Source organism: Rhopalosiphum padi, chromosome 1 (assembly GCF_020882245.1).
Source record: "Rhopalosiphum padi isolate XX-2018 chromosome 1, ASM2088224v1, whole genome shotgun sequence".
NCBI lineage: Eukaryota > Metazoa > Arthropoda > Insecta > Hemiptera > Aphididae > Rhopalosiphum > Rhopalosiphum padi.
The window spans coordinates 46,657,236-46,671,062 of record NC_083597.1 but is presented as its reverse complement, the minus strand read 5'-3'; the positions used below and the strand labels follow the sequence as shown (position 1 = coordinate 46,671,062).

The 13,827-nt window shown below is 26.6% G+C and overlaps 2 protein-coding genes and 1 long non-coding RNA gene across 4 annotated transcripts; all 3 read right to left on the bottom strand.

Annotated features, from left to right (window-relative positions):
- Positions 1–673: 673 nt before the first annotated feature.
- On the bottom strand, positions 674–3,459 carry LOC132917905 (mediator of RNA polymerase II transcription subunit 27). Its single transcript, XM_060978897.1, has 6 exons — positions 2,894–3,459; positions 2,665–2,809; positions 2,441–2,565; positions 2,270–2,363; positions 1,085–1,312; positions 674–1,008 (listed from the first exon to the last, which is right to left on the bottom strand). The coding sequence occupies exons 1-6, from the start codon at positions 3,073–3,075 to the stop codon at positions 874–876; spliced, it is 909 nt and encodes a 302-aa protein (XP_060834880.1). The 5' UTR covers positions 3,076–3,459; the 3' UTR covers positions 674–873.
- Positions 3,460–4,958: 1,499 nt separating this feature from the next.
- LOC132917209 (UDP-glycosyltransferase UGT5-like) lies at positions 4,959–8,883 on the bottom strand. The gene is made up of 4 exons (XM_060977828.1): positions 7,848–8,883; positions 5,957–6,176; positions 5,492–5,711; positions 4,959–5,289 (listed from the first exon to the last, which is right to left on the bottom strand). Exons 1-4 carry the CDS (start codon positions 8,679–8,681, stop codon positions 5,010–5,012), a joined length of 1,554 nt encoding a protein of 517 aa, XP_060833811.1. The 5' UTR covers positions 8,682–8,883; the 3' UTR covers positions 4,959–5,009.
- Positions 8,884–10,618: 1,735 nt separating this feature from the next.
- LOC132917670 (uncharacterized) lies at positions 10,619–12,492 on the bottom strand. 2 transcript variants are annotated; one of them, XR_009660318.1, is made up of 4 exons: positions 12,391–12,492; positions 12,162–12,304; positions 10,863–11,082; positions 10,619–10,779 (listed from the first exon to the last, which is right to left on the bottom strand). It is a non-coding gene; the product is annotated as an uncharacterized LOC132917670 (long non-coding RNA). The 2 variants fall into 2 exon arrangements; XR_009660317.1 differs by having other exon boundaries at positions 10,619–11,082.
- Positions 12,493–13,827: the final 1,335 nt, after the last annotated feature.

Genomic DNA, 13,827 nt, shown 5'->3' with positions numbered 1-13,827 from the left:
CTGACGAGCCGCCACTGCAAGTGTTAATAAGTTTATGGCATAAACAGCTTAAAACTAATCTACATAATATTTTAAATACTTCTCTGTTAGTGTTAAATAATAATACACGAATTGGTGTCTTAAAATAATATTTTTGTAATAACTTAGAACAAAATAGATAACTATACCTTTAATCGTTTTTTCGTTAAAATATTCAGTTTTGTCAATATTCAAATTTGGTATGTACTAACAGAAGCGCCGAACACGGGTATGAATTGGGGAAAATTCCCCAGAAATATTTATGGATGGGTGGGTGAATATCAAAAATAGTTTGTTATGCAGTATCTTGTATGTATATAGTTAGAAATAAATATAGTACCATTCGAACGTAACTAACTAAACATTTCTTTAGTAGGTGGGTCTAACTCCAGCATTTTTTCCCAATAACATGAAATATAGATCGGCACCACTGGACTTACGACTAACCTCTGAGACTGGGAGTGAGAATATGAATAAAGTTAAAAGTTTTAAGCAATAATAATAATATAATAGTAGCTATAGTTATATAGTTATACTAAGTTATATACTGACCTAATTACTTATTTTATACTTACAATTATAATGTACAATTTGACATAATAGTCATACCACTAATATTTAAGAACTAAAAGAAAAAATCAACAATTAGAATCAATTAAAAAGTGAATTAAGGTATTTAATTAGTATAAGATCACAAAACAATAAAAAATATGTGATCATTAAATCATAGTTTACTTTTGTATTAATATTAAATATCAAAAACATTTATTTTATCTTACAATTATAACCTCATAATGTATAATTATTATTATTCATAAGTTATTAAATAAATTAAAAAATAGTTTAAATTAATATTTATGGTTTACATTCATAATGGTATGTATCTAATGATCTAAGATCTCTCCAAGTTGGCGGATATGCATTAAGCAATCGATTTCCACATGCTTTACACACCGAATTGAATAATATCAAATAACTATTGAGCCAAGTCTGTAAACAAAACAAAGATAAAATTAATTGTTTCAATATTTATATTTAAAACAAAGAAGTATTAAAGGAAGATTACCATGAATGATCGGACTGAAAGATCTGGCAATGTTGGCGAAGAGAAATGTAACATAGCTGCATTAGCATGATCAGTAATTTTACGGAAAACATGGTATCTTGATTCTTGCCAAAGCTCTTGTTGTAAACTATTAGGGTTAATAGGTTCATTGAATCCTTTAACAATAACCCATTCAATCATAACTCCTTTAAATGATATAATGGCTTGTAAAACTCTACTTAGTCCAACCTAACATAAACAAAATTTAAATAAATTTTTAACAATGAATATATTTTACTTTTTAAAATTTTTACAAATTTTTAAAAGAAAATACCTATTTCATTTAATTATCTATGTATCTTCTAGGTTGTTTTATAGATATTGATAGTTATTTAGTAAATAAAACTTAATACAGAATAAATAAAATTTAGTACTCATCCTTATTTTCCAATTCTTTATTTTAAAATGTATATAAGGATGGTCATAGAAAAAATTGTTACTCTTTTTTTACATTGGGAATTATACCAAAAAAATTATCAAACATAGAAGTGGTCTCAATAAAAATTTCAAAACACTACTTTTATATTATAAACACTAAATATGATCGAAAAATTAGATTTTTATTATCATGCACATTGTTATATCATTTTATTCATTAAAGTAATTAATATCTTAATTTTGAGATTATTATTAAATTTCCCCAATCATTTTAAATCATTGTTATCTATTGTTTAATAATGTCAAAAATAGTGCATTTTAATAATATTAAGCTTAGTTAACTGTATCAGGAAAAATTTATTTAAATATTAATAAAATTAAAAAATAAAACAAAGATACTTTATATAATTTAATTTGTTGCCAATTAAAAATTACCAATGATATGTAAATGAGAGTACATAGTTATTACTCCCTTATCCAACTAGAGATTTTTTTACTCCTACTTATTATACAGTAAATAATAAAAACAGGTTTTAGACATTTTTATTGAAACTACAATGTTTTTTTTTATAACTTCCACTGTAAAAAAATGTGACCATCATAAGATTCAGTACCTTCAAATACAAACATTGAAAAAATAAATAAAAATTAGTCTAGGTACTAAATTGCATTTTTTCTATTATATTATCAACAATCATAGTAAAATAGTATATTTTATTTTGTTTATTAAAATTTTGAAATAGAAAATAAATAGTGAAATAAAATTACCAATAAGACAACATTTGATGCACAGGGTCTTGTTATTGTAATACTCATATCAGGAAACATCCGATCAATATTAGTTAAAAGTACATCAACAGCTCTAAAAATATTTATAAGAAAATTAATTAAGCTAAATATTAATTATTGTAAATCATTAGAATATAATTAGACATTTACTGTGGTGATATATTATGTAAACTAGACTGCTGTCGCTTCTTTTTATTCGTACTGGAATTGTAATATGATTTTTTTAATGAATTATGACTTAAAATTTGCACAGCATTTGAACTAAATTTATGCACCTAAAATCATATTATTTTGTTAGTTAAACACACAATATTATGTATATATTATAACTTATAAAAATTAAAGTATAATTAATTATCATTTGTAATAGATACTTTGTCAAGCCATTTATGAGAAGATACAAGAGGAGTGTATAATGCTTGTCGATCAGATGTGCTCTCTTGTGTTAAAAATGATGTATTATACAATAACATAGCACCTGGAGGACTTGATAAGGACCCAACGACTTGCTCAAGATCCCTAAAAGTTAAAATTTACAAACAATCGGTAAATTTAGGATAGTTCAATTTTAAAAATTATTAAAATGTACAAGTCAAATTAAACCTCATATGCAGTCCAAGTTTTCCAACCATTTCATTCATAGAATACATATAGCGGTTATCTTTTGTGTCTGTTTGTGAACCATCTTCTTTTACTCCTTCACCAATTTCAATGATAAGCTGCATTAACTCCAACCTTAATGTCCTAACGGTATTCAAGGCAACTTGCATAGGATTCAACTCCATATTATTTTTATTCACGTATGTATCAAAGAGATATATGTTAAAGAAAGTAATTCAAGTAAATAGTTTCTTATGGACGATAAAAATGTTTTTAATTAGGTATAGAAAACCATAAGCGATACACCAAACAGATTATTAATGATCAACATTTATTTGACGAATAACGCAATGAACAATAGTTATGTCAATTTTAATTGCATTATTTTGAAACAAATTGAAACAAAACGAATTTCGAATATTAATAATATTTACCGAGAATTAATTAACAACTAAAATATTGATGTAAGCTACTAACACCATGTGTCGTAAATTATATAAACAAATTTAAAACATTTTTGAATTTATAATTTATAAATTAATGTTTTTTATTTATAAAAAATATTGTACGATACTATGATTTAAATCACGAATCAGTAGCACTACAGTAACAGTACACAGAATACTGATAAGAACCCGAGAAATTATTAAAGTTCCCAAATCGAAGAGGTACTACCAACTATTGTTGCCGAAATTATCATATTATTATAAATAATTATTTTAATAATTCTATAGTAATTACTAATTACCTATGTAATAAACTAACTAAAATAATATATAAAACAACATATTAACATTTTTTTTTTTTAAGAACCCAAAAGTTATAGTAATTGAAAATTACTATAGGTAGTGAATGTTTTCGACAGTCGTCTTACCTGGATAGTGGAGACTCAACTTATTTGCTAAATGTTTGCATCGCCTATAAACCTACATCTACTCATTTTAGTCGGATACTCGGGTCTTGGATCTCTACTCCGCTTTAGACTACCTTTAAAAACAAAACGCACGATCTGCGGTCTACGCTGCTCTCTTAAGACTAATGTGACTCTATGGTATCCAACTATGGGGCTCAGCTAAGCCGTCCAATAATTGGGCAATACAAGCATTTCGGTTAAAATAACTACGGTATTGTAGGCGCCCCTTAGTGACTTAGTATATTATTACCAATAACTCCTTACACAAAGACCTTTGTATTCTAACATAAAAAAATTCGCTTCTTTCTTTTACCTATAAAAAACTCATAAGTCATTTAACACCTACACTAATCAATAGCCTCGCTTCCATACAAATTCTTAACAACCTATCTATACGTCTGAAATTGGTATAGAGATGTACTTTTTATATCAATTAAAATCACACCCGGGGTAATGTCAATGAGCATCTTCCCCTTTCGTGTCCTACTGTTAGACTTGTATCATTATTATGGCAAAGGACTTATAGGAGTTTCCATGTTTTCCAATATTTATTCAGAATATAGCCGATATAGAAAATTATAAATTCGTTTCGTAATACATTAATACTAGGAATTTATCTGATTCATTATTACCTCACTTGCTTATTCTATAAACTTTAATCTTTATTGTTACTTTAATTAATGTTTAAATAGCAAACTTATTATATAATATACTTATTCGATATTTACTTAGTTAATTTTCATCTTTGATTTTTTTTTTTTTAATAATTTATACCTTAAATCTAAAACTTATTAATTTTTTTTTAGATGTATGAATAACAGCAATTTAAGAGAATAATCTTAGTGGCCGGTGGGGCTAAATACACTTCTAAACAAATTTAGCATAGAATTTAGTTTTACTTAATATTATAAATGTGAGTGTTCGTGAATTTTTAAGGTGGGCTGTATCCTTAAACCCCCTACCCCCCAAAATATGAGGTTTTTATTTTACAGGTATAGGGTGTCCCAAATTCTGTTGACCTCATAGGTAAAAAAAAGTTCATCATGCCATTGATGATTGGTTACACGTCCTACTATCAGCCATCTGAATCCAAAATAAGTTTTTAAATTCTAATGTATTAGAAGTAGGTACTCAGCACTTATAATAAAAAAGCAATCACCAATTTAGTATTTTTTATTAAACATATAAATCAAATTCACTCAATTATTAAGATTTTTTCTCTTTAGATTTTCTATTTAACAATCTTAATAGAACTTTAAAAACTAAAAAGTAAAGTAGTACAAAAAATGTTGTTACAGATAAAAAAATTACGATGAATACATCGATTAAGTAATATTGGAACCATGGCATACCGACAGCGGCAGACCGAAGAAGCGGCGCCCCTTTGTGTCGAATAACATACTCTGTCCAATACACTGCAGTTTCCAAAGGAGACTTAGGCCTGTCACGGAAAGCTTCTGATAATTCTTTAGCCTTTAGTCTGTATCTATATTTAACAAATGAGTAAAGATCATAAATTCAAAAATGTATAACATTCGTAGTACATATCAGTGCTCTTATTATCGTCCCATTATATTATATGGCCATATGAGTACCTACTAATTCATAACAATCATAACAATTGACGTATTACTGGTAGATTATGATCCACAATATTAAACGTAAATACATAATAACAATACACTTACTTAGGATTTGTGAGCATGGATGTAATTTTAATAAAAATTTCATCTTCATTCAAATCATTGTAATTCATCATTTCTACACTTCCTTTATTTACAAGAGCTTTGATGTTTGTTATTTGATCACCAAACATAGGCATTGATAAAATTGGAACGCCTTCATATACGGCTTCGGTAGTTCCCAATAGGCCACCATGAGATATAAATAGCTTAACATTAGGATGGGCTAAACATAAATAAAAACAAAATTATAATTTACATATTTTAATTAATAATATAATAAACTGATATATGGTCAACATTTTAAATGCAATATAAATATCAGAAAAGTTAAATTTAAAATTGTTGCAGTACTATAACTTTTTTTTTATAACTACAAACCAAAACCAAATGAATCGTTTGAAAACATTTATAAAATGTAAACACCTAACATAAAATATATCAAATGATGCGTATATAGTATATATCTACCTAAAATATCTCTTTGAGGCATCCATTTGCGAATCATTACGTTGGATGGTTTTCCTGGTAGTTCTCCTTCCCATTTCCACAGAATTCGTTGTGGAATTTTATTGAAAACATTCAAGAACATCTGTCTTTTTTCGGCAGAAAAAGTTTCACCCCGTAATAAACTGCCCATGCAGAAATAAATAACTCCATTCTCAGCTTCGTCAATATATTTCTGAATGTCCTTTATGTAAAAATAATTGAATTAATAAGTAAAAACTATACATAAGTTATTATTATTCCCAAAACAATTCTACAATATATTAGTGTTAAATAGTGTTTTTTTTTTATTTTGTTTATATTCAAACCTCTTTAAGTGGTTATAATTTTATTGTTTTGCGTGTACTGTAGGTATACAGATGAGCTACTACTTATCTACAACGGTTTGTGATGGTGAGTGGTGGTGACTGCCTTACAACAATGCATGGTATATCGCTATATGTTTAAAATCAAATAAACAATAAATGAGATGAATTTTTATAGTTTTAAAACGATTTTTAGCTTAGCCTTCACGCCCTTCACGGATTTGCTTGAAAAATGTGCAGCCTCTATTAAATTTAAAATTCAATTTTCGTTTATGTTTGAATTGAGTGATTTTAAATAAAACAAAATAAATTATTTTTATAACTCAACCGAGTACATGGGTGTAACTAGGATTTAATAGTTACAGGGACTAGAAAACCAAAGTTAAAAATAACTTGAAGGCTAATTAAGGTTAAAATGTAAAACCTAATAGGGGGAGGGGATGCTAAATTAGACTCCCCTAGTTACGCCGATGACTGAGTACTGATTTGGGTTATATAAATTACAACTAAATATAGTAAGTATTTAATTAGGTTATCCAGACCTCCCGTCCATCCAGGGGGGCATAGGGGCCATGGTCCCCCCAAGATATCTTACTCTTCATTTTGTTAAATATTTTCATTGATTTAATTTTGTATAATTTGTATAATATTAATGTAAAAAAAATATTGCCTCCCCCCCCAGGCAAAGAACTAAAGCCACCCACGCCGCCGTCACCCTAAAAATCTTTATCGGGATTCCTATATATCCCGGATTAATGCGTTAATAAAAATTTGTATTACATTATGTTAAAATTTATATGATTTTATGGTAACTTGTATAATCAAATTCCAAACACGATTAACAATAAATTTAAAAATATTATATACCTATTCTAAAATTACATAATTCATATTGTAAATTAAAATACCCATCTAAATTATACATTTGTTTTATTCAAAATATTTTTTCTTTATGAAACATATTTTATTTATCCTGGTTTTTTTTTTTATAAATCTGGTCACCCTATATTTAATTAGTAATTAATAATATCTATAGATGTGCACTAACTTATGTAACCAGTGACGGTCAAATTATTTTGTCGTGGTGGTGAGTGATGTGGTGTAAAAAATAAAACAAAATTTAATAGATTAACATTATAGTACAAAACACATAAATTAAATTGTTATTATATATTATTGTTACTATTAAAATAAAAAGTCATAGGGGATTTATCCTCCCCCCATTTGACCGTCACTATGTATGATATGTAACAGATATGGCTACTATTTTGTTGATCACACAACCCTTCAAAACTCAACCAGAAGTCTTTTTTAGTGTACTAAAAAACGAAAATTATTTAAAATATGTATACCTAATACACATCTATAAAACTTGGAACGGAATCACGGTAGTTCGTAGTTAGTAAATACCAGCAGCTGATTAATCCGAAATTATAAAAATTATAAATAACGCGGTAATGCGTTCGTGATCATACTTTCAAATTTCAACAGTTAGGTGTAAAAGATTGTAGAGAAATGAGAATAGTATATTTTTATAATTAGACACTTACTGCAGGTAAAGGTTTGATTGGCATTATATGTATCCCACCGATTTCTACAATGGCTGGCACTAACGGTTTAGATGTAAACATTGTGAAATGAGTATTAACCATAATCAAGCTAGCGTTCAAAATAATTTGGTCTAATGAAACGTCTATGTCAAGATTTCGTTTGATGGTTGCTTCGTCTCTAGCCCGACACAATAGTTTAAAACCAAATAATTGAACTGCTTGAGAAATTGTGTTCATAACTCTTTCATAAAAGTTCATTTTTATAGGTAGGCTGGTCAATGTTAAAGGTATATTGGCTAACGAATATGGCTGTCCGACCGCATGGTGATTCCAGGGCAATAAGTTGCAACTACTTAGAAGTATAAAAGGTAAATTGAACTTAAATGCAAAAGCCATAAACAATTCGTTATTAAAATGTTCTGTAATGAGTAAATCAAATTTAGAAGGATTGTTCAATAATGCCACAACACTGTCTACCGTAAACATAGCTTCATATACTTTTCCGCGTTTATTAAACCTCCAAATAATATCTATAGAATGTATTATTTCGTTCATTGAATTGGTTTCGAAACCGCTGATATTTTCTTTGTTATTGAGAATAGGCATTGATCCTCTGATTGATAAATTATTTATATTCGGATGTTCTATTGGATAGTTACTGATAAAAGTGATGTTGTGTTCTCGGTTTGCAAGTTCTTGGATGTATGGCAAGTAAACCAAATGATGACTATAACCTTGATGAGGGAATACAGCCAAGATATTTGCAGTGTCCGCCGGAGAAATCACTGTTACAGTTATAATTACACTAATTACAGTTACAATTAAAACAATCATTGTACCTAGTTAAATATTATTTAGCTTGTTATAATAGTAGTACTAAGATATATTAGATATAATGTATATGAACATTGAACACTTATATTATAATTATTATTATTCAAAAATAAGAAATTTAAATATTTAATAAATTAAAATAATAAAATTTCAAAGTAACTTATAATATTTTGTTTCTATTATAATATTATTTTTATGAAGGTATTTTAATATTAAATAAAATATTTTGTAAGTTAGATAAAATAACTAGAGTATTTTGTTTTGTAAGTTAGATAAACTGATAAAATAACTAGAGTATTTTGTTTTGTAAGTTAGATAAACTGATAAAATAACTAGAGTATTTTGTTTTGTAAGTTTTATTATATATTGAGTCGAATAAGAATAAAAAACAACATAACTATATTATGACATATTGCCAACTAATGCAATACTTAGTATTCTGTTATTTAATATGAATATAAACAAGGAGATGGGCCCAAACCTCAGCCACACCTTTATAACAGTTTAAACGATAAGATTGGTATATTGGCATATTGCATAATATTATTTATACATATTATGTCTATTAGATATTCATATTACATTATAGCAATTGCATAGCCAGGATTTTAAAATGGAGGGGGCCAAACCCAAATTATTAAAAAAAACGGTAATCGGTCGACCGGTTGCCATTAAAAAAAATGCAATTTATATTGTGAATGCGCGTACCGAGAGGGTTAACAATTTGAAATTTATCAGAAAATGTGTATATTTATGTAGACATGTACCACTAGTTTCTAAAAAAAATTCGATCCATTCCAATATAATTCGGCCGAGAAATTCAATGTTCCCTAAATTAGTGAATACACTGTATATATTAGACGTTTAGATACGTATTTATGGAGCCAAGGGGGGGGGGGGGGTTCCAGACCCCATGACCCCGTAAATACGCTACTGAGATACATGTATTTAAAATATTAACATACAATCACGATATCTAAGGACCAACAATATAAAAATTTATTTGTTACTTAATTTATAATATTAATTATTAATTTAATTTTAACTATCAACTATCAAGTATTCTTTATTCTTTATACATATTATATTATATAGTATATAGCCATATAGGCTAACTATAGTGGATTTTCGTTATATTTTTGTTAGTTATACGAAAATATAATAATATAATATGTGTACAAACATTTTTAAATTTTTAAAATAAATATTAATTATATAAAATGTTTTGTGTCTTCGGACTTTTTGTCCAACTATAAAAACTGAACTTGGAATTTTTGTCCAACTTTTTTTAAAATGGTCTTTTTGTCTGTGATTCTAAAAAATCATAATCAAAAATTAACAATAATAGTTCATTTTTATATTAAGTTGATACAGCTGAAGGGGGGCATCGGGCATGGGCAGGCCCGGATTGAACCATCAAGCTACCGAGAAAATCTCGTTGGGCCGCATAAAATTTGGGCTGGGAGCCAAAAAATGGGTAAGCAAACATTTTCAAAACCCACCGAATTATTGAATACTAGGGTTGAAGTCTTCGTATATAGTGGCGGCTTGAGTTTTCAAAACAACTAAATTTACTAAGACCAATGTAATATTTTTAGGTTCTTCTTTAGTTAAATTTTTCATTAACTTTTACATTTTTTGATAAAGATACAATTATTCGTTCCTAATATTCTTATAACAAGCCCCTGCATATATACTACAATTTTAGCTTACCCTAAAATTTAATCAAATCTCCACCTATGAATGGGCCGAAATAGAAATTAAAAATCTCGTGGGCCGAAAAGTCTCAATCCGGCACAGGACATGGCAAAGTTAAATAATTATAATTTAATTTAACTGTTAATTATGTTACTTATATTATATTAACTAAAAATAGTATATCATAACTTTAACTTGTATGTTAATTAATTGTTCAAATAAAATTACACAAATAATAAAATTGTTGGTAGGTACATATATTTCTTTATTAATAAGTGAAATAAACAAAGTTCTTGATCACATTTTGGAAATACATTAACAAAAGTGTGTTATGAATTTTGTTATCATAACTATTATACTGTGTATTTAGTTCACGGTTTATTTTATATAGCTATAATATCTAAAAAAAAAAAGAATTGTTTACATGGTTTAATTTATTATTACATTTAAAACAACATTAAAGTTAATTCAAACTATTAGTACCATCTTAAGTTTAATACATTTATGGCCAAGAAGGTTTTTCACCTTTCTTCACCATTCCTCCATATAAAGCACTTCTATCTCTAAATAGTGTCATCCTTTCTGTTTCTTTGTCATCTAAGAATTTTCCAAATAAGGCACCAGTTGTAAGTGGGATAGCCAATACGAAATATTCCCAGGTTAATCCAAATAATGCATGCTTGGCTGCCATTGTAAGCTATTTCTAAAAAAAAAATATTTTACATTATTATAATTATAATCTAAATTGAGTTTTTTTTTTTTTGTGTAATATCACATAATGCGAACAGATAAATCCACAATTTTTAAATTTTATTTAAATCCAATTAGTTATAAATAATAAAATAAATAGTTAGTAAGCTATTTAGCATTATTACTGCTTAATTTCTAATAACAATAATATTCTTAAAAAATGACTTAATTTTTTTTTACATTAATTTATTAATTTATAATTTTTATTTTATTACAACAAAATTTAATGGGTGCAATGGTTTTGAGTGTTGATTGGAAAAAAGTATTACTTTTGTCCGAGTACCAGACTCACTATAGCTATTAATCGCTCTGTAGATAGATATAAAGATATTATAGATGTATCAAAAACATAAATAGAACAAACAACAAATGATAAATGGTCGGAACTAAATTTCTTGAGCTAACATTTTGAATTACCAATTGGTGTTATTAAATTTATACAACAATTAATAAAATGACATGAAAATTATCAAAAACGCAAAAACTATTAACAGTGACGTCGAGCTTTTAAAATGTGGTCAGGAAATTTCAAAACTTTGCGGCCATGACCTAACCTCAACATGAACTTTGGCGCTACTATTAATAATACAAAATAAAAGTGTAAGTAATGGATATTATACTTGAAAATTATTTCCTGGGTCTTCTCAAAAAATAATACATTTTGTATTAAAATCTGGCCTGTAGATATTATACTCAATTGATTATTTGACAGCTGATAATCAAATTAGAATATAACATTTTTTTTTTTTGTTATGGAAATGTTAATAGTAAAGCAATACAGTATAAGCTTGGGGTCTCTAACTTTCTTTTATCTAAAATACGCTTTGGCATCACAGGCCAAAATTGTATACACTTTTTATTAATAAATAAATAAGTTAAAAGCAATAAAAACTAATATTTTATTTTCAAAACATTAATTAGCTAGTCTGGTTGGTTTGAAAACCAGAACCGGCATATAATGAGCCAATAAGTAAGTGTAATTATTAATTTAATAAATCACAAAAATTACAACCTGAAATTTTAATCTCTTACTTTAAACTTTTTGATTTTGTATTTTTTTCCAATTTAATGTCCGATTGTAATCAGCGTAGATTGAAGAAATTGAGAGAATAGGAAATGTTACAGATATAAAATTGCGTTTGAAGTGGTACCATGCACGACTGAATGCCATTTACCTGAAAAGAATTGGTCGTTTATTGTGAAAAAAATGATTTATATCAAACTAGAAAAATGTTAAGCTATTTGTTTATTAATGACTTACAAAAAAACATACAACTGTAGAATTTATTTTGCACAATACCTTGCAACTTGGTATAGTATATTTTTCTGTCGACCTTCTAAATAAAATATAAATTGATTACACAGTAATGATAGTGATAAAAGATGACTTTACTAAAACTGGCAACATGGTGTTACCATAGTGAACATTTAGGTATATTACTCTGGTTAAACATACTTTCAAATAGTTCGCGCCAACATATAATTTATATATCATTATTATACAATATTAGGTTATAAGCAAATAATTCTGTATTTTGGACGAATAAATTAAACTGTTAAAGTATAGTATATTTATTCAAATATTGTATTTAATATCTTGATATGAAATTTACAATTGGTACTACTCAATAAGTTGAGTTATGATCATATCACGGATTAATTTATTAATCCGTGGATCATATTATTCATATTAATACTTTTTCACAAATGTATAATTTCTTAATTTTACATAGTAGGTTCGCACAATGTTATATATTTTTTTAAATAATTGTAAAACAAATTTTTAAGAAATTCATTAAAATAATGAATATTTGTATATTTTCTTTTTATTGAAAATTCATACAATTTATAATTACCAACTCTAGAAAATAATATATTAGGTATGTAATAATAAAAGGGTCCTCACAACTTTATTAAAAACACACTATATTAACATTATTGTAACGAATTTGGATATTTGAAAGGAAAATTATGCTATTTCCTCTGACAATTTTACTCATTATCTATTTATGATTTATATATATGGTAATTTAAAATATATTAATCGTGAAAACTTGAGTAAGTATTCAAAAATATGGGTATATCTATTATATTTTAAAATTTTAATTATCAAATTTTGAATAACTGCATTTGAAAGAAAAAAGAGGGCGAACACGCTAAACTCTGTATAATATTTACAACTTTTAATAAATTGTAGTTATAGTATAATTATTTCATAATTTAATTTTTAGGTAGGTATTTTAGGGATCGTAGAAGGATCGCATTCCTTATTACCCAAACCAAAATGTTTAAATTGCACTGGAGTTCAAAAATAGTAATGTTAGAAGAAATTGCACGGTAATTTATATTTTTAATATCTAAAATTTGCTATTTTTGTTATAATTATTACATAATATATTTATATGAGGCCTTTAGTGCAATAAGCCAATAACGGATAAATCCATATATATATTAATATATTTATATATATAGCAGAAATCACAATAATTATAATTCAAAAATAAGCATTTATTTCTAAATTAATTACTATTATAATTTGAGTACTAAATATATTGATTGTCACATACTGCTAATAATTGTCAATTAAAATTAATATTTATAATTACTATGAAATAAGTGATTTGAGTACAATTTAACCTTACATTGTTAGGTACCTTGAAATTATTACATATATTCGTATCTACCTAATAATTTATAA